The sequence below is a fragment of the Neopelma chrysocephalum genome, unplaced genomic scaffold (genome assembly GCF_003984885.1).
Source record: "Neopelma chrysocephalum unplaced genomic scaffold, ASM398488v2 Primary Assembly neopelma1_68, whole genome shotgun sequence".
Taxonomy (NCBI): domain Eukaryota; kingdom Metazoa; phylum Chordata; class Aves; order Passeriformes; family Pipridae; genus Neopelma; species Neopelma chrysocephalum.
Genome location: NW_020897727.1, coordinates 4,969,025 through 4,996,374, shown reverse-complemented (window position 1 = coordinate 4,996,374; position 27,350 = coordinate 4,969,025). Strand labels below are relative to the sequence as shown.

Here is a 27,350-nt window from a genome sequence, read left to right as displayed (position 1 = left end):
GCATGTGGGGAAGGGGTGTGGGGGAGGAAGGGGTTTGTCTGTTAGAGACTTTTTGTGTAAATGGGTTCATTCTTCATGGCTTGGCAGAGGGTAGCAGTGGAAAGGAAGGAGCTGCAGACCAACATTGTTCTGAGAGGCCAGCCTGGGTGATGGGGTGAAACATTGCCCCCTCCAGCCCTGGGTGGGCACTGGCTGCGAATGGGGTATTGCAATGCAGAGCAATGCCTTCCTGCAGCTCAAACTCTTGTCCCCCATCTTTTCATGGTGCCTCTGCTACAAACCCTCGAAGGCCTTGAGCTTTTCTCAGTTGGGGATTTGCTTTTGAAAGAAAAATCACTTTGCATTTGGGGGTTTGAATTTGAAAGAAAAATAAGGTACAGCTTTCCCATTTAGCATCTGTTCGGGCTCTTTTCAAGTCACTTGGTATTTACCATATTGAATCTTCTCTTAAACCTCTGCTCCTGTTGCCCTGTATATTGCCCCTTTTTTAATTTTTTAAAATAAAATCAAATGTGCATATTCTGGTAAAGTACTAATTATGCTCTCAGCGTGGGCAGGACATGGCTAAATTGGGCCAATGAGTCCTTGGTTTTCCTGAGGAAACTGTTGGAGAGTAAATGGATCTTCATTGATGTGCAATAATGAAGTTGCAAGTCTTGGAAAAGCTGCACATTCTTCCAGACTGTTTTTTGACTGAGAGATTTGTATTTTTTCCCATTAGTAAAGGTGACCTGTCTGACTTCTGCTGCCTTCAGGAGTATTGGCCGTGGTTACTCTATGTAATAGTCACCTTGTGTTGTCCCTGGAGCATGCAGGCATGGCCAGCAGTTGAGTGTGATTTAGGCAAGAGTTTCACACATCTTTGCTATTTGGAACTTGGATGAAGAGAAAGAAAGAAGCTGCCTTTGGAGATGGAGACTGGCTTTCAAGCCTCCTGTTCAGATGGGTTATGGTGTAGAAGTGGAGGATTTCTCTCATCATTCTCTTCCCACTCCTTCTGTTGCCGACTCCAGCATGCACATCAGTTCAGTCATTGAATCAGTTTCTTCCTTTTCTGTACGTTCAGACCTAGTTGCAGGAGATGGATTTATCAGATAGCTCAGACCTGCTCTCTCTCTGAGGAGTTTCTCATCGTTTGGCCTGGAAATGGGAAAGTCAGAATAAATCTTGCTGAAGAGGCTTTCCCCGTTCCCTCTGCCTGGGAGGCTGCCGGAGCCCTCACCTGTTGGAGAGCAGCCCCGTGTTTGTGGGGTTGGGAGCCAGCGCTGTTGCCCCTGGGGCTCTTGGAGCACATCCCAGACTCCGTCTGTTCCAGTCTCCTCTCACTCTGCCGTGCACCTTCCCTCGCCCAGAGCTAAAACAAGGAGCCAAGAATTAATTGTTTTGTGTCCTTTTCCCCTGTGTTGCATTGTGGTCTGATCAGTATCTGGGCTCATTGGGCACTGGAGGCATTCACTTCCCCTTCTCCAGAGACAGCTGTTGGAATGCTCAGCAGAGGCTCATGGTCCTTACTGGGTTCCAAGTGCTGGACAGAAAAATGCTGTTCCCAAATCTAGATGCCCAGGGCATGGGTGGGAGGGCATGGGCTGGGAGCTGGCACTTGGAGTGCTCCGGGTATGCGTGCAGGACCTGGCGTGGCACTGGTGGACAGGGGTTCTGCTGCCCTGGCTTGGCTCCATGGGCTCCCAGCTGCCCTGGCCTGGCTCCATGGGCTCCCAACCTGGCTGTGTGGGCTCCTGCACTCCCCTGGCTCCAGAACAAGCCAAGGGATCCTCTGGTGCTCTTGTTCCTGTTCATTACCACAGGCGGCACACTGCAGACCATATCCCGTCTGGGTAGCTTAAGTAAACTTTCCAAGGCAGGAAGTGTAAACAAAGATTAAATAATTAAATAAAGTTAATTTCACATTTATGTGAAATTCATTGCCATGGAATTTAACTCAGTGTTCAGAAAAGAGCTGTGAGAGAGGAAGAGGAAAGTGGCTGTAAAGGGCAAGGAGGAAGGAAAATGTGAAGGCGTGCAGGGGAACCCAGGTGACTTAAAGGATTCCAGATTTTAGTGGAAATTATGATATTGGTGTTATTTTAAACCTTGTCATTCAGCTGACTTTAGGATTTCCGGAATAGTTCTGGAATGCTGTTTCTGACACGAGACTTGTGTTCCAAGTCCAGACTCAAGGGGTGGTAAAGGCAGCGCTGCTGGGCAGCTGCAGTAGGACTGTGTGGGACACAAGGATTTGGGGAAGCTGAGAGGGAAGAATCTTGGTCACCATTTCATGTGTGTTCTGCCCTCCTAGGGCATAGTGGGGTGCTGAGGGTGAGGGCTCCCCAAGGACTGCAGAGTCTGGGGGCTTTGGGAGTAGTGTGGTGGCAACTTGTCAGTGCTGAGGGAATAGCAAGGGGTACGAGAGATGAGGTTTTGATTAGTATCGACTGAAGTGTTTTGGAGCTTCATGGCTCATTCCTAATTAAAGGCTGGAGTCTGTGGGTGCTGTACTCGCAGGACTGCTGGGCCAGTGGCAGTGGCCCTGGGACAGCCCTTTCGTCCTGACACTTCACCTCCCTGTCCTTCTGCTTTCTTCGGAATAGCCGAGGCTGCCTCTGGGGGCTTTTTTGTGGATGTTTCTCATTGCTGGGTTTCAGAGAAGTGCTTGATCAGGAGTCCATGTTTCTAGTAATTACGCTTCACAGGGATCTATTTTCTTATGCGTTTAATAGGGTTCCGTCTTTCAGCTTGTGCTTGGCCTGAACTCTTGAGCAGGGGCCTTCCATGAGTGAGATGGGCATTAAAGTCTTTGATTTTCCTCAGGGCAATTACTGTGGCTGGGTGAGGAAGAGGAGGCCGTTCAGTGGGTGATGAGGGCAGAGGCGTTAAGACCCTGTCATTAGTAATTAGTTCAGTGTTCCAGGTTCCCGAGTTCAGTGGCTGCTCACGCTGTGGGGATCCCCAGGTGACCCGCGGGCTTTGAGCCGTGCTGAAGAGATCTCTTCAAGGGAGCTCCTTTAACCAGGTGGTTTGTCTTTGAGCTCTGCTGAAAAATTGGGTTCTGAAGATGAGAAAAAAATTCCCTTAGTGCACCTTTTAATTGTTCATTTAGGAGCAGAGCTCTCCTCCAGCTGGGAGGGCTCAGGGCTGCTGTAAAGTGCTAATTAAAAGTAATAGTGATAATGAAAACAGATGTTTTCAAGGAAAGTAAGTGGTACTGGGGCCCCAATCTGCTGTCCCTGGCTTCTCTGCGGGAGGAGAGTGAGCTGTGTCCTCAGAGCTGCAGGTCCAGGGGAGCTGGGGAAGGGGACTGGATTGCAGGCTGCTCCTGCTGCATTAACAACTGGATATGGTCCGGATAAAGCACAGACATGCAGCGCAGCCCTGCACCCGGCACCGCCTCAGAGCACCCGCTGCCTTTCTGTGCAGAGGTGGAGGGCTGGGTGTAGGATTGGGGAGCTGAGGCTGGGACCACCATAATCCTGGGCAAGGCTGCTGCTGATTACTTGAAACATCATCGACCCCCTTTGGCTGCTGTGTTGGTGGTTTTGATTTGTTTCAAAGATTGATCTCTCTCTATTACCTGGAGTTGCTGACTGTAAGGAGTGTCCTTTCCAGGGCTTGGTGGGGATGTGTGGATGTCTGAAAGACGTAGCAGTAGCACAGGTCCACAGAGAAGCTTTGGGTGCCCCATCCCTGGAAGTGTTCAAGGCCAGTTTGGATGGGGCTTGAAGCAACCTGTTCTAGTGGAAGGTGTTGCTGCCCGTTGCAGAGGGGTGGAATGACATGAGCTCTAAGGTCTTTTCCAACCTGAACCATTCTAGGATTCTACAGAGTTTCCCATAGGGGACTGGAGGATTTAGGGCTTCAAACTAGTTATTTGTCCCTCCTTTGCTTGAGCTGTTGAGGTGCTCTGTCCGTTGTTGCAGTGTCCTTTATTTTCTCCCATTGTATGGAGGAGTAGAACAAAGTTCTACTAGAATATTGTTCTAGAACAGGAGAGGAAAAAAATCAATTCTGATGGAAATTGGCTCATTCAAAGGGTGACAGGGAAGGAGGTCTTCTCCCTTATCCACATTTTAATAAGAAAGGATTGTTTTAATCTTGTTTATAATCAGATTTAATGAGAGTTTGAAAGAACAGCCCCAACTCCCGAGACCTCTGGGATGAATTCTGTGGAGCTCTGCAACCCATCACCAGTGTTTGGGCTGAGAGGGGACAAGTTTTAGAAGCTCGTGTCCAGATCTCCAGCCTGTAAGGCAGCAGCTGTGTGACATCACATTTTCACTGACCAGAGTGCTGGATTTGATCATGTTGTCCATTCCATCATTAACCTTTTCACTGCTCTGTGAGTGAGCTGGAGAGCCATCCTCATCATCTCCTGTGGTACAGGTGTGCATGGGAAAGAGTAGCTAAGAAAGGAGGGCTTGGTTCAGGATGGAAGGATGAAGGAGTTGTGAGAAGGTGTAAGGTTTTGTCTTTCACCCTGAAAAACTTGGGCTGAGAATCCTTGGCTGACCATGCTTGTGGAAGAAGTGGCACCTTTTAGAGGGATGGGAGGCACCGAGGAATAGGGGATGAAGGGGAGACTAGAGGGAGTAGAGAGGTTGTTCTGATCCTGACAAGGAAAGGCATTAAGAGGAGGAAGAGGCCAGAGCATTAGCCAGAAGCAGCTCCTGTGGTCTAGTCCAGGTTCGAGGCCAGCCTACAGTAAGGCTACTCAGACTGGTGTAAAGTTTGTTTTGCAAATGTCGCCTATGATTATTTAGAGAAAGTGACTCAGTTGCACAGGAGCAGCCAGCCAAAGCAGTGGAGGTGGCACCGAGTGCTGCCTGCAGCCTGTAGTGTACAGTCCTTGGGGTTAACACTGAGATGGAGCTGTCAGAGCCTTGTCTGTACTGGGAGATAATGGGACCCATACTCCATAATTACTGCCCGTGGAGCTGCTGACAGAACCCTGGAGCTTCAGCCCTTGTTAAACTCATTTTCAGCTGTCACTTGGCTGTGGTGGCAATGGAGCCTGGGTATGTTAAAGCCTCTGTTCCTCCTCCTGCTGATGGAGGAGCAATAGATGCTTCTGCCAGAGCAGATCTCTTTGGACAGTTTGTTTGGCTTCTCTTCTAGAGGCCAGAGGATACACGTTACTGAGTTTAATCCAAGAGAAGCTTTTTGGTATATGAAGCAACTTCAGAAACAAAGTGTTGCCTTGTGCAGTGTATCACCTGTTCTGAGGTATGGCCTGTGTGGACATACACCTGATGGATTTCCCACACTGAGTGTATGTGGAGTTCAGTCTTCTCAAAAAGAATTCTTAATGCATTGCACAAGAATTTAGGTCCTGAAGGCATAAATTCTGTTAAATCTTATTAAAAGGATGTAGGAAACTGTACAAAGTCCAGAGCAGAAGTAAAAGTAATTAAAATACTGAAGGAAATGTTTTGGAGTGGGAAGTTGAGTTTAATTTTTAGCTGATCTGGAGGAGGATTCAGAACTGAAGTTACAGGGTTTGGTGTTTGAGCTCTGTTTTCCCTGGAACGGACGCTCCAGTGGAAGGCGAGCGGAGGGTGTAGGAGTGACCCCCAATATGAGGGTGTGTGTGATAAACAGTTCATGGGCTGTCTCTGGTAGTGTGACCCTCTCCATGCCAATGGTAGCTGGACTGTGGAGGTGGCTCAGGCTCAGTGCGTGGGCACAGCAGCATGTTGAGGGTGTCACTGGAGTCAGGGCGGCTGCAGACAGAAGGTGATGCTCTGGCAATTCTTATTTTGGTAAAAAGCTCAAGACAGCACTAGGAGCATCTTGCAGGCACCCTGCAATTATCATAATAAACAGTTTTATCATCTGCTTGGCAATCAATAATGTGGCTTATGCTGCTTTAGTATCTCACTGGTATTGATCACCTTAACAACTGTGCTGCGGTCGGCTCCCGTTAACCCCTGTGCTGCCAGCAGGCCTGGCCGTCCTGATGGGCTCAGGGCTCACCTGTCACCCACGTGTGTGCAGCAGGGGACAGCGGGGTGGGGCAAACCCAGCTTTAAGTCAGAGGCCTGATGGAGGGATTTTTATCAAGGAGCGAGGAATTGAGTGCATGTCCTGTGTATGAGGTGGCTTAAAATAGAAGGATTGCCATGTGGTGCTCGGTTTGCGCTCAGAGGAGTTTGCACTTGTCATAGTGTTATGTGGTGTGTGGTGCTTTGTCAGAAGGGGGTTCCCTGAGATCCTGCGTGTCCCCAGACCCCTGCATGCCCTGAGAGTCCCGCGTGTCCCCCAGATCATGGCCCTTGAAGAAGGAGGACTGCTCTCTCCAACAGCTTTATGGGACTGGGATGGGAGCATGCAGTGGACATCCCTTTGGCTTCTCCTGGCTCTGCTGGGACTGCCTGAGAACCAGCCAAGGCACTGGTGTGCCAGCACCACACACACCTGCCTGACTTGTGAGAACAAACGCTGTGGAATGGGCACATGCTGGGAAACAGCCCCGGCCCCACAGCAGCTTTTGGGCTGAGCTGGGGCAGTCAGGTGCTGCTGTGTCTACCAAAGGCACTGTCTGGGGGTGCTCTGAGAACATCACCTCCACTTCTGGCAGCACAGGCGGCGATTAGGAGTATCAGGTTAGTAGCTGACTCCATTTTGGGAGAAAGAAAGATGACTCGCTGTCAGCATCCAGATGGTGCTTTGAGGAAGGATGGGACTTTCTGGGATTTGGGTATACCTAGCTAGTTGGGTCTCATGGCCCAGTATTTCTCCTAATGGAATTTCCCATCATTTACTGCCCTGCTGATTTCTGATCAATGAAAATAAAATTGCATTGCCTCCTGAGAGGCTCCATGTATGGCTGCAGCCTCCAGCTGTGTCAGTTCCGGTAAGATAATCTCATCAGGCGTGCAAGAGGGTAATAGGAAATAAAAATAAAACCCACAATTAGCAAGAGGCCAAGCAGCCGAGTAACGCTTTCAGTCCTGGAGGTCTGGAGACATGTGCGTAGCAACTTCCTTCCTTGTCTCCAGAGGTGCCTGCATCCCTCACAGCGCGCTGTGCCGCGGTCCTCGCTGGGCCCTGAGTCCCTATGCATCCACCGGGCACTTCCTTTGGAACCCCCATTTACCTGGATCCGTGTCAGCTCTCCTCCGTGAGGTGATTAACCGGTTCACAGGTGTTTGTTCCGAGGTGCTCCAGGAATGTAGCAGCTGATGGAGTGGCTACGTGCTATGCACGCGGAGAGCACGAACTTGAGACTTTGAGCCATCAGGCGGTGCATAGGTGTTGACTCCTGATGGTTGCTGCAATCAGGAGGGTTTATTTTGGCCAGATAAAGAAAATGCTCAGGCTATATGTGAAGTCTGGAGCACGGTGTTGTTTTGGGAGCAGATGAGTGTGTGGATGCTGTTTACAGTAGCACAGGAACCCTTGGATCTGCAAAAAGTTGGCCTAAAAGGTGCTAAATGGGGCAGTTTCCCAGCTGTACCAGCAGGTTTCTTTACCTGTTTTAGGGTTCTTTAGGTTATCTTCCAGTGACACGACTGTAACCAGTGTTTACTCCGTACTGAAACATGAATGACCTATGTGAGCCGACGTCCCGGTGACCTTTGCAATGGGACTGTGCAAACCCAGTGTGTAGTGCAGAGCTGATGTATCAGCTGCGGTGTTTGTCTGAGCAGTCGGTGGAATGGTTACAGAATGACCTAATGCCTCTGAGCCCGCTGTCCCGATCCAAAGCATCGGTTTTCCCGAAGGGTGGGAAGGAGCAACTGAGCCCAGAATGCAGCAGCGACTCTGCTTCCTAACAAGGACTGGATCTGAGCCCTGGCAGAAGAGATCCGCATGACTTATGAGTTCTAACTCTTACCCTCGGCTTGGCCCTTGACACTAGTCTGGAGCGCACATGTTGTTTGGGTAAATCCGTAGGAGGAAGGAGCATTGGCAGGATTTCTTCCCGAGGCGTGCAAGCCTGCGTGTGTGGAGCATCGCTGTGGAGCACACCCTGGCAGCGGAGCAATGGCTTTTCCGGCTGGGCCGCCGAGGGTTGGCTGTGTCTGCTCCTGAAGCCGTGTGGCAAGGCTGGCAACTCAGAGCAATTCAGTGCTTCTCCCTTCACAAGCATCTCCAGGTGTTTGGTGGGAGTGGGGCTTACTCAAGGTCTTGCAGATGTACCTACCCTCTGTGGAGGGACATGGGGCCCCAACCAGAGCTGTGGCAGCTGGGACTGGTAAGAGCCACTGGACAGGCACTGAGAGGACAGGGCAAGCTGCAGCCTGTGGCAAAAGGCCAGGACAGCATGGACCTCTTTCCAAGGCATTGGGGCTTGGGGGGACCGGGGTACTGTGGGGTTTGTGTGACAGAGCGAGGCAGTTTGTCCTCAGCAGCTCTTTGGTTAGTTTTGGAGTTGGGTCAACAAGAGTGCACCGAAAATGCAAACCAGATGCAAATGTAGTTATTTATGCAGCAACATGGGCTGGGAACAGCCTTTGACAAGAACGGTTGGGGGTTTGGAGCAAAGGGGTGAATTGCACAACAACAGAATCGTGGGATGTGTGATGTTTTGAAACAAAACCTGGCACTTCTGTGGTGTCCTACACAAGAGGAGAGGTTCCTGCAGGACCTGAGAACAAGCTCCATGCCCTGGGAGCGTGCAAATGCCACATCACATATGAGCTAAGCAAGTGCTTCTCTTTGTTGTGTAGAGAGAAATGCGGCTGAAGCCCGTTTACCTTTGCTGCAAAATACTCTCAGTGCGGAGAGTCTCTCTGGAAGAATAAACGCTCTTGTCCCCAGCTGCTCATGGAAAGCCTTCTGGCCCTCCTCGGGATCACTCTGCTCTCAATGGCAGTGGGCTGAGGATTAGATAAATATTTTCATGTGTAGTGCAGTAGCTGGCTCAAAGGGATCAGCAAACTTGGAATAATAGTTCATAACAAAATGCTTTCTGAAAAGCTTGCCTGACTTGTGTTACTCCCATTGGCTCAGTTTTATCTGGTGTGTAGGACAGAGGGAAAATGTGGATAATGTGGAAGGTTCACTTTTTCAAGGAGCCCCTTTCACTCAGTTTCATACCAAGTGCTTGAGCCCTGCAGCTTTCAGCCCTGTTTTGTTCAGCATTTCCTTTGCTTCCTGCTGCTTGAAAAGCTGTTTATGCTAATGATGCCGGGAAGATCTGAGGGACCGGCTGTGCCCGTGGATGTGAGCCCTGTGTCAGCCCTCACATCCCTGTCCCTCCAGTGAGTGCGCGCAGTGCAGCGCCGCTCAGCGTGCGAGGGCTGGGGCACTGCGGAAGGCCATCCCTCCACGGGGCTGTCTTCCTACTGGGGGAGGACTGTCCAGTCCTTTTGAGGTGCCTGATGGATCTTTTCTTTCTGTAGACCATTGTGTCCTACCTCATCCCCTTCTGGGGCCTCGGGCCCTTCAGGACCTGTGGGCTAGAATCCCTCAGAACGAGAAAGCTCACAGCATTCACAGGGACTTCCATAGAGGCAAAACTTCTTCAGTGAAAGGGTGATCAGGCAGTGGCAGAGCCTGCCCAGGGCAGTGGTGGAGTCCCCTAGAGGGATTTAGGAGATGTGTAGATGTGGCATTTGGGGACATGGGTTAGTGGTAGCCTTCGAAGTGCTGGGGGAACAGTCAATGATCTTAAGGGGTTTTTTTCCAACCCAAATGATTATGTGGCTCTATGAATTCTTCGCTTTGCCAGGATAACAAACCTGTTTGCGAGGACTTGCAACCCCAAGAGTCTTTGGAACCCATGGGTCAGCATTGGTTGGATGCTTCTTCCACCAGCAGGCAGGTCTGGCTTGCTAATTCTGCTCCCTGTGCAAAGGTGTTGAACGTGGCCATGCGTCCAACTGGAACAGATTGGCACTGAGCAGAACTCTGTGAGAAGTCAGAGCTGAGCTTGGGCTTTTGGTTAGTAAAGCCTTACTGCAGAAGAGGAAGCAGGTGAGATGTAGAGCTTGTTCAGGATTTGGCAAGACTGATACCTTGCTGTACGTACTCATCAAACCATGTTTGCTGGTGAGTCAACTCCACTGTGCTCAGGTGTGTGCCAGAACACAGCTTGGTCTTGCTTGGAGAGGTGCAAGATGTGACTTGCTGTGGGAAAGGGGAAAATTAGTTTATAATTTCTTCTTTAGAATGTTGAACTTGGCAAATAAATATCAGTATTTTCGGAGGGGGTTTTCTGGTTAGGAATTGCATAAGAGGACTCCCAAGGCACTGATGATGTAAAATGTTGATGGAACCCCCTAGCTAGAAATTATTCTTAACGCTGTGCATCCACATTCCCTGTTACGCTCAGGTTTTGGCTTATAAGAACTGTTTTATCCTAAATTAAGTCCTGTTGCAGAATCCTCAGCACTTCCCTTAGGCTGGCCAGTATCTTTCTGCTTTCTGGCACCTTCTGAATAGGAGAGAGTTAGGATCCGTGTCTTCTGTTTAGCTTACAAGATAGAAGCTTTTTACAGAACTGGGAGTTGAAACTCTCAGTATTGCCACCCAGCTCGAATCTCCAGCCCATGTTGCCGAGGAAATGTAAAAAGATCTTTCTATTCTAGGAAGTGACTCTTCACATATTTGTGTGATAGCAGCTGCTGCAGAAATCACATAAAATGACAACATGCTCCTGCCACCTTGTTTTACCCTCTTCTGTGACTGTCCTGCTTGCCAAGTGAAGCAGCATGTGCTCACCTAATTGCAGGCAGTATCGTAATACATATGCATAAAGGAGCGAAATTAAAGTTGCTTTGGCAACATACATTCTGTTCTTTCTTAATTTTTGAATTCTCGATCCTAGGCAATTATTTTTATCATGTCTTTCCATATGCAATTTCCAAAGTGTTACCAGAGTGCTGTGTAGCACACCAGGTGCGGGGAGGCAACACAGAAAGCTTTGATGCTCCTGATTCATTGTGTCACTGCTCCAGAGGGACACAGTGACTGCCTCGTGCAGCCCCACCTCTCAGGAGCTTTGAGCATACCTGGTCCCAGGGATCACCAATGTCCCTTCCCAAGCTATTCTGTGTTTCTATGACCATGAAGTTGAGTTGGCTTCTTGCTTATCTTTGATGTGTCCATCCCTAGTTTTTAGGCTGGAACAAGTGTCATTGAGTGCCGTTGCTGAGACAGGAACTTATTGGCTGAGCTGGACACCAGCACTCTTTGGGCTCTGTCCTTCTGAGGGTGCTGCTAAAGGCCAGGCTGAGCATGTAAGGAGGGGTGTGCACAGAGTGTCTGAGCCCACCTTTAGTCCTGTGCTGTCCTTGTCCTCCTGCCTCTGTCCCTTTCAGCTTCCCTGAGCCACCAACACCCTGGAGGTGTGATGGAGGGCTGAAGCACTTCCCATGGCTAGGCAGAGGGAGGGAGGGCAGCCTCAGAGGGTGTCAAACCGGTAACGGCCATGGGTGTAATGCATCTGCTTGTATCTTCTCCCTGTCCTTGGTGCCCTTTTTTCCATGGTGCCATGTGGGTCATTAGCCCAGGGAACAGTTTCTCACTGTCTCTTTCTCCTTTTGTTTTCCTCCTTCCTCATTGCTTCCAGTCTTGGTTTACTGCCAAACAGCCTCTTGTGAAAGGGCCGCCTAATTAACCCTGTGCTAATTAACAATTTAAAATTACACAGCACGGCTGTTCATATTTAATTCTCGGGAAGCCTGGGCAACAGCAGGAGCCCCCTCCTCCCTCCCGCTCCATCCTTGCCGCCTGTGCCGCTGCCAGCATCCCCAGGGGAGGAAGCAGCCTGGTGCTGCAGGCCGGGGGGTGCCCAGAAGCCCCCAGCTTGCCAGAGGGTGCGGGGTGTTGCTTTAGTGCCAGCCACTCCTTGGTGGGAATGTTGCTGGAAGGTGGCACATCTGTCCCTGTGAGGATGGGGCCAGGGGCTGGAAAGAGGTGATGGGGGGATGTGGGGATTGACTCCCTGCATGTTCTGCACAGCATGGCTGTGCAGCCGCCAGCCCTGGTTAGTGGGAACAGAAGTGTGGGACACACTAGTGCTGTGCTGGCACCTGCACCTGCCATCCAGGTGTAGCTGGGCTCTGGGCCACCATGGCTGCCTGACGGAGCACCCCTGCCCCGCAGTCCCTGCGCTCCCCCGGTCGGTCCCACATTGTCTCTGAGGGGTTGCAAGGAAGGGGCAGGGGCTCGGGTGAGCTGTGGGCCAGAGGCAAGGTGGCCACAGCAGTGGGAGCAGCGGTGGGACACAAAGCCGGAGAGGGGACTGGGAGAGCCCTTCCATGCTGCTGGGGCGGTGGGAGCGCAGGGAGTCTCCGGCACTCAGGCTGTTCTCTCTGTAACTGGAGTTCATTGATTTTACGGGAAACCATGTTTACAGACAGAGTGCTGATCGACCTGACGAGTTGACTTCTGCCTCCTTAAGTAAGAACTACCTTTTCTTATTGACTGGCTGAAAAACAGAGCAGAGAGGGTGGCGGGGGGGGGGGCAAATGGGAGGTGTGGAGCACTCTGCAGTCCATCTGTCCTCCCAGACTCTCCATGTCTCACGCAGGTCTCTTAGGGGTGCTCTGGGGTGGAGGAAGATGCAGGGCCCACGATAGCGGACTAATAACTGCATTGTGCTCCTGCTTAGAGCCTGGTTTGCTTTAGCAAGGAAATTGCTGTTTTCAGCTTAAAGAGATGATTCCTGGAGCTCCTGTGTGAATAGAAACAAATACTTCCATGCCTCATCCTCCCTCAGCATCTCCCTTCAGGAACAGCTGTGGTGGTGACTGAACAGGCAGGAAGAGCTTGGGTTTGTACAGGGGCTCAGGCTGTGTTCAGGGCTTGGGCTGGCCATTTTGGCTCTGGGCTTTTGCACCTGCCCTGGAAGGGCTCCTCCTCCACGTCAATGAAAAGGAGAGAAGATTCCTTTGGCGCAGCTCCTCCTGAGCTGGTTAACTTGGAGCAAGTGGAGGAGAGCTGTTAAAGAGAGCCAAGGCAGAAAAGCCAACCAATTAATTGGAGCGCACGGGTCTGCCTGGCCGGGCCGGGCCGGGAGAGAGATTGGCTTTCCTGTCAATAAACAAGTCCCCAGTGCAGCATCAAAGCCGCAGTCCTTTATCAATCGCGGCCTCCTCTTCCCGCATGTTCCTGTAACTTACCAAGCATTTATTACATTGATTTTCCAATCAGGCTGTTAACCCTCCCGCCCCTCCAGCCCTGCTAACCCTTCTGGCCCAGCTGTCAGTCAGGCATCTCCTGCCAGTCAGGAGTTCTCGCAGAGCCACTGTGACTCTGGCTGTGTCTCACCTGGCTGTGTGTCCCGCAAGCTGGCCATGCAGGCCAGCACAACACTCAGCAATGTCTAGAAGCATTGCTGGGTTGTTGTCTCATGTCGCATTTTGAAGTCTGGGTAGATATTCCCAAAACTTCACTTGGCAGAAGTATGAGCCTTACGGAATTTCTTTTTTTCCTCATTTTCCCCCAAATGAATGTGTTTTGGTTTAATTTGGGTTGCAGTTACCAGTACAGCAGTAGTAGTTAGATGGAGAGAGTAGCCGTGTTGTGGGAAGGTGAATGTGCTGCCTCAGTGCAGAAGGCTCTGGGATGAGTTTAAGGAAAACACACAGCTAAGGACAAATGTTTGGTGGAGAGAGCCGGTGCAGTAGGAACCGTCGCACAGCTGGAGCGTATTTTAGCTCAGGGGAGCAAAACTGGCTGATGAAGAAGTCAGAGCCTTTTGGCATCAGGATTCTGGTGCTCTTCCTTCTTATTCCACTCAGTGCACCAGTTTACTATTATTGCAGATCAAATCCCTATTTATTCCCAGTGCAACTGCAGAGGCAGCTGCGTATGGCATCCAGGGAAGGTGGGACTGGAGGTGCTGCAGGGTAACATCGAGTGTGAATGCAGTGGATGACGGCTTCGTTGTGCCTCTGTGTCCTTCAGTAGGCATCCTCGACTGTGGGCTGTGAGAGCATTACTTTGTCTTCAGGGGTAGTTGTAAATGCTTTTTCCTTAAGCTTCATCAGAAGTGAAATATAAAGGGAGGGTACAAACGTGAGGGAAATTAGTGGAAGTGTGTCTGGCTTTATGTAGTAAAGGAAAATCAACTGGGAGATAGTGAAACCAGAAAAAAAAGGGATAACACTGAATGTCACTCCATTTTTTTTGCTTGAACTAGTTCATGTGGTTCACTCAGTGCTGCTGGGGCACATCACCTGCTTTGCAACCGCTCATGTCTTTTCTGGCAGGTTTCCAGTCCTCTTCATACTTTTTGTATGAGCCGAAGAAGGCTCCATTAGGATTGCAGGGCTCCATTAGGATTGCAGCGTTGGAGCCGTTGGCCAGATGCAGCAAAGTGGGTCGCAGTGACAGGGAGCCCTGGATGTCAGCCATGCTCAGTAGCCCAGGCTCATTGGCCACCCTGCAGTCGGCAGGAGTCCTCCAGTCTTGTTGATTTGGCAGAATGGAAGTAGTGGAAAGGGTGTCCTCCTTCTCCTCCTCCTCCAGGACCTGCACCCGCCGTTTTCCTCTGGGGTGAGGGGAAGCCATCCATGTGCAGAGGCTGGTCCCTTGCAGGATCTCTGGGAGCTTCCTGGAGCATGGTGGGCTGACCGCTTTCCGATCTACAAGACAGACCCTTGTCAGATCTGGAATTTCCTGTTTGGTTTCTCTCCTGACGTCTCTCCATTTAAACTCTGTCCAGAGCAGAGCAGTTAAATCTCCTGTGCATACCAAGAGCTGTTACTCTAAAATCGCTGTGAGTTGCTCTGTGTCTTGAAGTCTCCCACAGAGGTGCACATGTGGTAGTGCTGGATCTGTGCTTCCCAAGCCACTAACAGAAAGGAATCGCCAAAAAACCTAGCATCTGGCTGAAGGAGGCAGAGAGTATGAGTTTAACAAAGTTTAAAACCCCAGCACTGCTTTGTTGTCGTGTCTTTTTTTTGTTTCTGTCAGAAGCTTTTCTGTGATATTTTTGTTTGTTTTCTGAAGATCCACAGCCTTGGGAGTAGCAGTACAGGTCCTACAGTCTTTCTGCCACCTGCCTTTGGGGAAGCTGTTGGAGAGGTTTTCGCCACCTTCAGTTCACCTCTTTTCTTCCTGCTGCCATTGTGTTTCTATTGCTCATTCCCAGCTGTGCGTTTCCCAAGGCCAGTCTGCCTGTCCCTGGTGCCTGTCTGGGTGCACCAGACCTCACTTTGGTCCTGAGGAGCAGGGTTGGCAGCTCTTTTAGTGGTGGGGTCTTTATGGGAATGGTCTCCTGACTCACCTGTCTCTCTCCTTCTCTCCCTGCCCTCAGGTCCGAGCTGTACCGGGTGCAATGAGCGCTCCGTGCCGGCCCTGCCATGGAAGGCTGTGACTCGCCTGTCATCCCTGGGAAGGACAATGGGTGCAGCATCCCTCAGCACCAGCAATGGACTGATCTCAACAGCACCCACCTCCCCGACCCGGCCGGCAGCATGGAGCAGCCCGCGGCGGAGAGCCGCGGCCCCCTGGACAGCCTGAGGGTCCCCTTCCCCGAGCGCGTCCCCGAGAGCAGCACGGCGGCGGGTCCCGGCGCCGAGCCCACCGGCAAGGAGGTGAGCTGCGGGCAGTGCGCCGCGTCCTTCGCCGGCCTGCAGAGCTACATGGAGCACCGCTGCACCGGCACCCGCCCACCCCCACCGCTGAGGGGGGAGAGCGGGAGCGAGAGCAGCGAGGACGGCGAGGAGGAGAGCGACGTGGAGAACCTGGCTGGCGAGATCGTCTACCAGCCCGACGGCTCGGCCTACATCGTGGAGAGCCTCAGCCAGCTGGTGCAAAGCGGGGGCACCGGCGGCAGTGGGACTCTCCCCTCGCTGCTCCCAAACTCTCTGCCCAAGCAGGGAGAACCCTCCGCCACCGCTCCCGTCTACCCACAGATCATCAACACCTTCCACATAGCCTCATCCTTCGGGAAGTGGTTTGAGGGCTCAGACCAGGCCTTCCCGAATACCTCAGCCCTGGCGGGCATCAGCCCCGTCCTGCACAGCTTCCGCGTCTTCGATGTGCGACACAAAAGCAACAAGGATTACCTGAACAGCGACGGTTCTGCCAAAAGCTCCTGCGTATCCAAAGATGTTCCCAACAATGTGGACCTGTCCAAATTCGATGGCTTTGTGCTCTATGGTAAGAGGAAGCCCATCCTGATGTGTTTCTTGTGCAAGCTCTCCTTTGGGTATGTCCGCTCGTTCGTGACCCACGCCGTGCACGACCACCGAATGACTCTGAGCGAGGAGGAGCGGAAAATTCTTAGCAATAAGAACATCTCCGCTATCATCCAAGGGATAGGCAAAGACAAGGAACCTCTTGTCAGCTTTCTGGAACCAAAAAACAAAACCTTTCAGCACCCTCTTGTTTCCACAGCTAACCTCATAGGCCCTGGACACAGTTTTTATGGTAAATTCAGTGGCATTTGCATGGAAGGCGAGCAGCCCCTCCAGGCTGGGGCAGCCAGCGGAGCGGAGCCGCCGCCGGCAACGAGCGTCCTGGCCCCCGGTGCGCTCCTCAACCTGGGCGGGCTGACCAGCTCGGCTCTGAAGACTCCCATTACCTCAGTCCCCCTGGGCCCACTGGCTTCCAGTCCCACCAAATCCTCGGAGGGAAAGGACCCTGGGGTGGCAGAGGGGGAGAAGCAAGAGGGGGGCGACCAGGACAGCCTCTCAGAAAAGGCAGAGCCGGTCGAGGAGGTGGAAGAGGAGGAGGAAGAGGATGTAGAGGAGGAGGAGGAGGAAGAGGAGGAGGAGGAAGAGGAAGAAGATGAGGATGATGAGGGTTGCAAAGGACTGTTTCCTAGCGAGTTGGAGGATGAACTGGAGGATCGGCCCCAGGAGGACGCTGGGGCTGTGGCAGGCAGCGGCAGCAGCAAAAAGGACCTTGCTCTCTCAAACCAAAGCATTTCTAACTCTCCCTTAATGCCTAACGTGCTCCAGACCCTGTCACGGGGCACAGCTTCTACTAGTTCTAATTCTGCTTCTTCCTTTGTCTTTGATGGTGCAAACAGGAGGAATCACTTAAGCTTTAACAATGAGGGCGGCGGAGCCAGCGTGGCCGAGGGCAGCAGGAGGCTGGACTTTATCGATGAAAGTGCCAATAAAGACAATGCCACAGCACCAGAACCAAATGAGAGCGCGGAGGGCGAGGACGGGAGCTACATCTCCCATCACCAGCATGCTGGCCCCCTCTGTGAACTTGGGGGTGGGGAGTGCCCTTCGGGGAGCGGCGTGGAGTGCCCAAAGTGCGACACGGTCCTGGGCTCCTCGCGGTCGCTGGGTGGCCACATGACTATGATGCATTCTCGCAACTCGTGTAAGACACTCAAGTGTCCCAAGTGCAATTGGCACTACAAGTACCAGCAGACGCTCGAGGCGCACATGAAGGAGAAACATCCTGAGCCGGGCGGCTCCTGCGTCTACTGCAAGAGCGGGCAGCCGCACCCGCGGCTGGCGCGGGGCGAGAGCTACACCTGTGGTTACAAGCCCTTCCGCTGCGAGGTCTGTAACTACTCCACTACTACCAAAGGCAACCTCAGTATTCATATGCAGTCCGACAAGCATCTCAACAACATGCAGAACCTGCAGAACGGAGGGGGAGAGCAAGTCTTCAGCCACACCGCGGGGGCGGCAGCGGCAGCTGCAGCAGCTGCGGCGGCTGCGGCCGCCAACATTGGTAGCACCTGTGGGGCCCCCTCCCCCACCAAACCAAAAACCAAACCTACATGGCGGTGTGAGGTGTGTGACTATGAGACCAACGTAGCTAGAAACCTTCGGATTCACATGACCAGTGAGAAGCACATGCACAATATGATGCTGCTTCAGCAAAATATGTCCCAAATCCAACACAACCGGCACCTGGGCCTCGGCAGCCTGCCGTCCCCTGCTGAGGCCGAGCTCTACCAGTACTACCTGGCACAGAACATGAACCTTCCCAACTTGAAGATGGACAGCACTTCTTCAGATGCACAGTTCATGATGGGGGGGTTCCAGCTCGATCCCACCAACCCCATGGCAACGATGACTCCATCTCTAGGTGAGGCTGAAGGGGTTTCCGCCATGTGTGAGGGAGGGATTGTGATTTACTTTACTCCAAACCCCTTCCGCACAGACAGGGGGCTGTGTGCCAGACTCCTTCACTGGCTCTGCGGCCCTGTGAATTGCCTTTGTGTGGTGGTCGAGGATGGAGGCTGCACAGTCCAGACCTCTCATCTGTGTTCTCTCAGTGCAGTTTTTTTCTCATGTAGGGAAAACATGTGGCTTACCTAGTACTTTTTCAAGAGTTTTCATAGGGAGGTAATGCAATGGCAGATACGGGTTACTACTGCCATGCATTGAATGTTCCTCCTTGTCATGGAAAGCATCCTTACTACAGTGTTTCCTGAGGACTTCTCCTGGGTTTGGTGAGGAGCATGAGTAGTTTGCTGTGTGGCTTTGAGAGAGGGTCCAATCAGCTGCTGGCATTCCCAAAAGCAAGTGTGAGGTTGGTTTGTTCCACACTGTGTTGCCCTAAGAAGACAAGGTAAGCAGGTTTGAGAGGGGTGATGAGTTCAGCGGAAGGGGTGGTGTTCCTCTGCTGAAGAACTGATGTTCCTCTACTGCCAGCGTGAGAGACAGGATCAGAGGCTTTTGGAGCTCAGAGCCCCTCCTTACTGAAGCAGAGGACTGTTGTGAGAGAGAAGTTGAAAATGTTTTAACTGAAGCTTCTAAAAGTACATGACAAGGCCTTGGATGTCCAGGACCTGCCTGGAGAGTGGTTTGTGAACTGTGCACTTGGTGGTTGCAAATTTCACGCTTAGATTGTGGAGGGAGGCCCTGCCTGTACCAATAAGCAGCTGGGCCCCTTAGACTGAAATACATACACTGTGAGCTTTGCAAGAAGTGAAGCAGAACTTTCCCATTTTTACACTTTGGTCCAAAACTGGATTTGAGCAGAGCATTAATAATTAAGAAGTCTACTTTTGGGTTTTTCCTGCATGTTGAATTCAGGAGAGAGTGATTTAAAGAGCATTTCCTTCTCAGCAAACAGGTTGCAACATAGGAAACGAAAAGTTAAAGAAATAACGTCTCTTTTTGGTTGACTGAGGAACTGTTTACCTGAAGGTTCCTTTCATAGGATTGTTAAGCTGAGCTATGACATCAGATCAAGGTTAAGTACCAAAAATATGCAGGAGGAGATAAATGTCTTAAAAATGGAAAAAGAGAGCAAGGTGGAGCAGAGCTCCTGGTTGGTCTCTGTGCTTTAGCATGAAAACTCACTAGAAAGTTTCGCTCTGTGCATCTTCCAGGTGGCTTTGGTGTGAGTAGGAGCTTGTTGTGCTCAGTTGCTGTTGAGTGAGCAGAGTTGAGCTCTGGTTTGAAGAGTCCATCTGACAAACACAGGGTCCTGCTGGCTCTCCTTGACGTGATCTTACACTCTCGCTATTAATCGTTGTCTTTACCTTGTCAACACTGGTTTTAGAAGATTCTTCACCATTCTGAACTCTCGGACAAGAGATGAGATCTAATAGTGCAGGAGTGGCACTTTACAGGAGGTTTTTGTACACACCATGTTCTGCACTGTTGCTGACTTGTGATGGCAGTGCGGTGACCTCCCCGTGATGCTGCCATCACCTGGGCTTGTGACTGTTGGCCTTTGTTTTACTTGCTCACGTACTGCGTGAAGTAAGATTTGCTTCTCCAGGTAGGCAAGAAAAAACAGAATAAAGTGTTAATGCTGTTCTTGAAGTGACCGTGGAGACTTTCAGTGTGGTGCTACAGAATTCTTCATCTGAAAGTCCACAGGGGTTTTTTTGCCACCTTTGCTGGGCAGAGGGCTGGATGATCCTTCAGCAGGTGGGTAACGAGGGCCATCGCAGTCCTTTTCCAGCCTTCCACGATGGCTGCAGTGACTTTCCTTCAGCTCTGGGGCTGACCAGCAATGCAGAGGAGTGGGCGAAGGGACAGCTGCATGTTGTTTCGCTGTGTGTTTGTGGGTACACACGCACTGGGAGCAGCTTATGTTCTGCTCTGTGTTTCTCTTTTGACAAGAATTCAGCCTTTCTGACCTCTTTCTCCCTTTCTTCTTTGTGCAGTGGGTGGAGAGATCCCGCTGGACATGCGGTTAGGTGGTGGACAGCTGGTGTCCGAGGAGCTCATGAACTTGGGTGAGAGTTTCACGCAAACGAACGACCCGTCACTGAAGCTCTTCCAGTGCGCTGTGTGTAACAAGTTCACTACAGATAATTTGGACATGTTGGGCCTCCACATGAATGTGGAGCGAAGCCTCCCTGAGGACGAATGGAAGGCGGTGATGGGGGACTCATACCAGTGCAAGCTCTGCCGGTACAACACGCAGCTCAAGGCCAACTTCCAGCTCCACTGTAAGACGGACAAGCACGTGCAGAAATACCAGCTGGTGGCACACATCAAGGAGGGGGGCAAAGCCAACGAGTGGAGGCTCAAGTGCGTGGCCATTGGGAACCCGGTCCATCTGAAATGCAACGCATGCGACTACTACACCAACAGTCTGGAGAAGCTGCGTCTTCACACCGTGAACTCGAGGCATGAGGCCAGCCTGAAGCTCTATAAGGTAAGAGTTGGCTTTGCTTCATCTTCCTTCATTTTCCATGGAAAATCTATGTTGAACCTGAGTGGATTGTGATCCTTTGGAGATGAGTTGCTCAGAGCTCTCCACTGGGACCCAGTCTCACTGGTGGCACAGCTCTTCAGCCTGTGTTCTGGTAGCGACCGGGGTTGTCCAAGCCTTAGGTCAGTGGGTGTTCATGTCACAGTGATTTAGAGGGGGCTTGTGTGTCTTACAGCACTGCAGATGTGATACTTCTGAACAGAAATTGAACAGTCACTCTTGAAAATGTTGTGCAAGGCAGCATTTGCCGGTGGTTTGTTGGCTCCTTCCCATACAGAGTTTGTCACTTCATGGGCACTCAGAGGGTTTTGCTGTGGTCAGAGTGTGTTGGTCCTGGTGCTGGGCAGATGGAGTAGGGAAGGGGAGGGACGGAGGGGGTTGCTGTTGTTGTGCTGTTATGTTCTGTGTACGTTAGTGCTGGGATATGTAAGCAAAGAATTGCTGGAGGCTGGGAAAGGGAGGGGGCTGGAAGAGAAGCTGTGTGCACGTGCGTGGCCATTCACATGGAGGCATTGCAAGTTTTCACCCACAGTGGCATTTGGGCTGTTGCTCCCATCTTGTTGTCTTTAATTTTCCTCCCACCTCCCCTCATTCCATGGTGTCTTTATAACCATCTTCTCTTTCCTGTCTCATTCCTCCTGTCCCCAACCCCCTCCCCTTGCTGGTCTGAACCCTGTGGGCTGTAACCCAAGAGGAGCTCCGGATACAGTAAATAGTCCTTTCACTCGTGCAGCAGAATTGCTCCAGACGTTTCTATTGATTTTCACTGGACTTAAAGCTTCACCTTTTTCTCTAATCATCCCATAATGGCTTTAGTATGAACAATCAGGTACGAATTGCCATAAATCTCAGCAGCCGCATCCCCTCCGTTCACACGTGCTCTCTCGCTCATTGTCTGCTCATTCCTCACAGGTATTTTTATATTCTTTCTGTCCTCATCCTTTTCTTCCTGCTTTCCCCCAAATGTGCTGAGGTTTCTTTATATACACACAGACTGTACCTTGTGCTTTTTAATTATTTCTTTGAAAATTTTCTTTATGTAATGGGAACTTAAGACTTGACATTGGGCTGTACAGTGCCCACCCACATCACGGTGCAGACACATTAGATTTCAAAACTCCTGAATTTTTTCCTAGTAATGAGCAGTTCCAGAAAATTCAGAGAGGAAAAAGACAACTAGGAGCATCATAGAAGGTTTGCCTTGAGCTGTGGTTGTTAGACCTTCCGGGAGGTGGTGGGGAGCTGCTCAGAGGGGGGGTTGTGTTTCTCTGAGCTCGCTCTTCAGACCAGGATTGCTGTGACAGTGACTGTTCCATCATGAGCCGGGATCAAGCCTCACTCAGCAGAGTCCGGCTCCAGGAATGGTCAGGTCTGCACTTACACCTCTGCTCTCCAGTGTGCAAGAGAGAGTTACACAGCTTGGTAACTGGTGGCAGGAGAGTCCCAGTGAGTCTTCAAAATCCAGCTGAAGAACTGAATCTCCTCTGTCTGTGGAGGTCAGTTTGGGGTACAAGAGAGTTGTTTGAAAGCTGTATTGTGCATTTTAATACATAATATTGTTCTTTTAAATATGCATTGCAAAGGGTTAAAAATTCTATATCCAGACCCTTAATCTACAGTGGATTCCACTAGGGAAGAAGCAGTTGGGGCACTAGAATTCTCTCACTCTGAGGGGAAGGAAAAGGGAAAAAAGAAGAGGTAAGGGAAAAAAAATTCTACCAAAGTTGGGGGACAGGCGCAGGTGCTTGTAATAAAGATTCCTGGAATGTTTCCCTCAGGCAGGTGAAGAGGAATTGTCAGTTTTCAGGTTCCTGAGAGGGCTGGGCAGTTCCAGAGCTGCGACAGCCCTGTGCTGCCTTTGACAGCAGTGAAACACCAGCTGAGTTTCAGAGTAATGGATTCCCTTGCTCCATATATTGGCCTTCTGTTATGGCTGGATAAAGCCTGGAGCAGAAGACAGTGGAGGGGTGGATTGCTCCAGCATAGCTGGAATCAGGGTTTGACTTAATAGAAAAGCCTCTCTCTAGATCAGGCATGGATCAGACAAGCTCCAGCGCAGTTCTCCAGTCCTCAGAGCAGCTGTAATGCCATGTCTCTTCTGATAGCTGAAGGGATGCAGCGGGAGTGGGGGGAGTTCACAGAATGGTTTCTCTTCTCTCAGGCCTTGGTGTGGTCTGCAGTAAATTGAGATTGATTGGATGTTATTTTTCCTCTTGCTAATGTAATCCATTAGCCTGGCACATGCATAATCAGTTTAGAGCACAGTTAACTGGATGTAATCGAGTTCTTCCCTGCCTGCTGGAGAAAATCCTCTCCAGATGCTGCTGGGTGAGAGCGCACACTGGGCTTATCACACACAATCCTCCTTATTCTGCTGCTTTTGCCATTTTCCTCCTAAATCACATGTTATTGGCTGCTTGCATTGCCCAAGAGCCACTTCTGTCAGTGTTACTTGCTGCCAAAAAATGTGATCTGGAGACACTGTCAGCCCATAGTCGGGTGAAGCTTTTAGTCTTCTCCTGCAGCATTTAGTGCCAGGGGAGAGGTCTGGTCTTCTGCTGCCATCTTCGTCCTGCACATTGCAATAGCTTCCATCAGGCCTCTTCCCTGTGGGGGGTGAGGGGACAGGGATGGCAAGAAACTGTAAGGGTCTGGTAACCTTTCCTTTATTGTTGTATTCTCCCAATTCCTTGCTGTCCCCCTAAAATCCTACAACTAAACTGGAAATCCTGTTGTTTATCTGGCACTTGCTGAGGCACCTATGCCTCTCCCATGACTGCTGACCTCCTCAGGTAGCCAGGGGGTTTTTATATCCTGAAGAAGCTAGAGCACTGTTGTCAGTATGTGGCATCACATTTTTGAGGTGGGTGTTCTGGCTTGAGGTAGATGAAGGGTTTGAAGACCCTTCCTCCTGTAGCTGGGATGGCCCAATGGGTGTGGAACGGCCAGGGCTGGGTGACCGGGGTGGCTGTGAGCAGAGGCAGAGACAAGTGCAGCTCCCTGGAACAATAGCCAAGGCTTGTCTCGTCCTGACCACAGAGCATGAGACTAGGCGTGGAGCAGAGCAGCACTCCCCACATCTGGAAGAGGTTGGGCACGAGTTCCCAGTGTCTATTCCACAGGTGGAATTTCCAGAAGGAATTAATCTCTTTGAGCAAGAGCCAGGTTTGGACATTTCCTACAACTTCCTGAAAATCTCTAGTTCAAAACATGCAGCTCAGAAGAAGTTTAAACAAAGAACTACTGAAGAAACACGCTGCTGGCCAGACTGCCAGCAAGCGCCTTCAAGGAGTTCATTCAGTGTCTTCCTTTCAGTCTTTCCAAGTGCTGAGTTCACTTTTTTAGGGAATAGGAAGTCTGAAGGAGAGAGTTTGGGTTACATGGTGCCCTGCATAGGGGCTCTTTGTAAGCTAGAGATGCAGAGTGTGCAGGAAGATGACTCCTTATTATCAGTGCTTGTGGTGCTAGCGGTGGCAGAACTCTGGATCTGTGCTGAATCAGACAGAAACAAAGCTGATCTGTAGAAAGGGAAAGAGGAGGTGCAGCTGCACACCCAGCAGAAGGTGGTGGGTCCCCAGTTTCACCGTGGAGCAGCGTGTCCCATCCTGCCTCTCCTGCAGGAGCACGTGTCTCCTTTTCTGGCTGCAGGATGCTCAAAGCATCAACTCGAAGAAACTTGTTGGGAAATCCCCAAAAAGTTTTAATCCCAGAGGATGCATGGAATATTGTAGGAGATGTAGTTAAGGAATGATGATGATAATGCATTCAAATTCAATGTCCTTCCATAATAGAAACAGACAAAAAGAGCATTTAATGTAATGGTAACTAACTTGGAAGTTAAAACTATATGAAAATGGTTGAGCTGCTGTTGGAGACAGTAAAGGGTGTGATGTGTGTGGGTCACAGAGGAATTCCTGAAAACCACCTTAGGTGTTAAATGTAACTACCCCTGAGAAAACAGAGCTGGAGGAGAACCCGGCCAAAGTCCACAGAAAGTCCAAGGTGATCAAATAGGAAAATATGTCATGGGGAGTAGGGAAAGGAAAAGGGAAGAGGCCTCACGGTATGGGGAGGGGAAGGAGGAGAGAATCCTTCTTGCGTGTGTTTCAGAGCAGAACTGTAAGATGCCTCTGTATGTAGGATAAATCCCAGAGGGTGGTCTCACGTGGAGGTGCCACGAAGGAAGAAGTCACTGGGGTTAGCAAGGCTCTGCACTGCAGAGTTCTGAAGAAACCCACGGGAAGGGGCGGAGGCTCCTGGCAATAGTGTGGGCCAGAAACTGCAAAGCATTAAGTCAGCAAATGGATAGAAACTGTACTAGAAGAGTCTTAGTAGGCATATGGATTAGGAAGGGGAAAGGCAGACTTTTGGAAGAGAATGGTCTTGCAGCACAGCCAGTTGTTTGAAGGAGTCAGCCGGGCTACAGGCAGGGCTGGGCTAGTCCACACGGGCACAGGGTTCCCAGGGCCTTTGCCAAGATTCTTCATGAACAGATCTTTAGCAAATACATGGTTATTGTCACTGGGGAAGAGGTTTGGCCATGGGTAGTGAGGTGAAGGATGAGAAACAGAAGGTGAAATAAAAACTAACTTTCCACAATGAAGAAAAAAGATTGAAAAGATATAGGGGGGGTTCTGTGTTCGTAAATGGTCCAAAAATGGCGTGAAAAGCAAGCTTAGAAATCATATAAGGTAATATCTATAATATAATATATATTATATATTTTATATATATTACCTTATATGTTTACAGGTTTCTATATATTATATATATAGCAATACCTTATATGTATATGGACCACTTAGAGGTAAAGCTATGACACTTGAAGAAGAACTTTACACAATACCTTGTGCTTTCACAGGAACTGGTTGATTAAATTTGGTGTCACGGTGTTAGAGGGATGGAGGGCAGACAGCCCTTGTTGGATAGTCTGGGCTTCTCCTCCTGTTTCCCCCATGCAAAAAAAAAAGAAAAAAAGGAAAGAAAGAAAACAAAAAAGGGGTTTAAAATTGCTCTTCCTGTGAGCAAGATATGGAATCATTGCCAATCTCTTTAACAATGTTGCCTCAGTGATCTGTGGGAAGCAGAAAGGCAAGTCAACAACGTGGGAACTGTGTAAATCCTCCATTTGTCTGATTGTCGAATACTGTGCTCAGTTTAGCTCATTTTAGGAAGACATAAAAAAACAAACCAGTAGATGCCCAGAGAAAGTAGCAGGGGTGGCAGCTGGCTGGAATGACTTGGGCAAAAACCATTGACTTTGGAGTTGGCTTGACACAGGAATCTAGGGTGGAGAACTTGGAATTTCATAAATGTCAGTGCTCGTGAAAATGGCTGGTTCATTAAAATACTGTTCCTTTTGGATTGGTGTGAGTTAGTCTTGCCATAATTCTGCAATAGGGTCGAGCTGAGTCCTCTCATCCCACCACTTGGCTGACAGGAGATGTTTCCTGTAGGACTTTGGTGTAGGAAAACTCTGGCCCCAGACCTGCTGGAGAGCTGCACTCAGAGCTGCCAGGAGCTGGGATGATTCAGCTCTGAAATACCCAAATGATGTCGTGGGCAAAAGAAAACAGGTTTGGGTTTTGATTTTTATCACAAACTTCCTTCCAGCTCTGCCTTTTTAGGTTCTTGGGGTCAAGTTGCCCACAGCGAGTCTGTCTTGCTCCTTTGGAGATTTAGAGCTCTGTTAACCTTTGATTTACTCGCTGCCTGCTTTCACTGTGTTTTGGATTTATTTTTGCAAGTTTATCTTTTGAAATACAGATGCAGCATCAGAGTTCTGAATTACACTCTTGAGCAACACAAATTGTGCCTGAAGCCCATTTAAATTACAGTGTATGAGGGTCTTTGAGCTGATTTCCTACAAGGTTTTAAGCCACATTCCAATGGCAACTTCAGAAGAGAAACACCCATTTAAGTTTCCCCACAAAGTTGTTTTTAAAGCTGGTCTCCAAAACCTTTAGTTCAAATCTGCATCCTCTAGTCTCAGATAAACTTGTAATGAAAGATGAGCTTATGAACTGCCAGCGTGAGGAGGACGGACCCCTACAGTCCCGTACTCTCATTCCTGTTGGGATTGATGAGTATTTTAATATAAAAAGCTCTCACTGTAAGTTTAACCCTTTCAGACCTCCCTCTTGGGGCTGCACACGCCTCTGAGTGCTGGGTTGCTCCTTCCTGTCACCCTGGTATTAAAGCAGATTCTTACCTTCCTTTAGGTATTTAATAACAAAGCGCGTTAGTACAGGATCACAGAACTTACTCTTTCTCTGTGCTCCTTTTTGAAAGGGCTGGAATCAGAACTGCTGAGAGCAAGCAGTGCTTGCTCTATGTTTTATTTATGGGCCTCAGTCACTTAGATTTTTCTTTCAACAGTTTTCCAGTAAGTGCTGAGCCATGTGCAACCAGCAGCTTAGTAAAGAAACCGCCCTGTAAAAGCAACGTGAATAACAAAGGAGGGAGAGTGCAGCTGGAGCAGGAACCATGATCACACAGCAGGAGCCAGGGGCTCCCCAAAACAGGGAGCTAAAAGCCCTCTGTCAAACAGGGTTTAGAATTCAAAATATTTGTGAGAATGGGCTAAAAAACTCAACCAAACAAACCAAACACAAGAACAGTAAAACAAACAACAGAAAAACACCTTGACAAGCTTTATTCTAATCCATATAAATTGAGTTTTCCTCAGCTTCTGTTGCAGCCCTTGGGCAAAGCTGCAGTGACAGGGGGGTCTTGGCTCTCCCCATTCACCCAGAGTTGTGGGTCAGCAGGGAGAGGCTCAGCACAGGGGGATAGGAAGGGTC

At 50.2% G+C, this 27,350-nt stretch overlaps 1 protein-coding gene across 4 annotated transcripts in view; it reads left to right on the top strand.

Moving 5' to 3' along the window:
- Positions 1–27,350, top strand: part of ZFHX3 (zinc finger homeobox 3) — a 129,110-nt gene that overhangs the window by 26,076 nt on the left and 75,684 nt on the right. For 2 of the 4 annotated variants that reach the window (XM_027684934.1, XM_027684936.1), the window contains 2 exons: positions 15,209–17,955; positions 19,994–20,490. In XM_027684934.1, the coding sequence (XP_027540735.1) occupies positions 15,255–17,955; positions 19,994–20,490 (3,198 nt within the window). In that variant the 5' untranslated portion in view covers positions 15,209–15,254. Of the gene's footprint in view, positions 1–10,999; positions 11,181–15,208; positions 17,956–19,993; positions 20,491–27,350 lie in introns of those variants that run through there. The other 2 variants (XM_027684935.1, XM_027684937.1) reach the window with 2 other exon arrangements.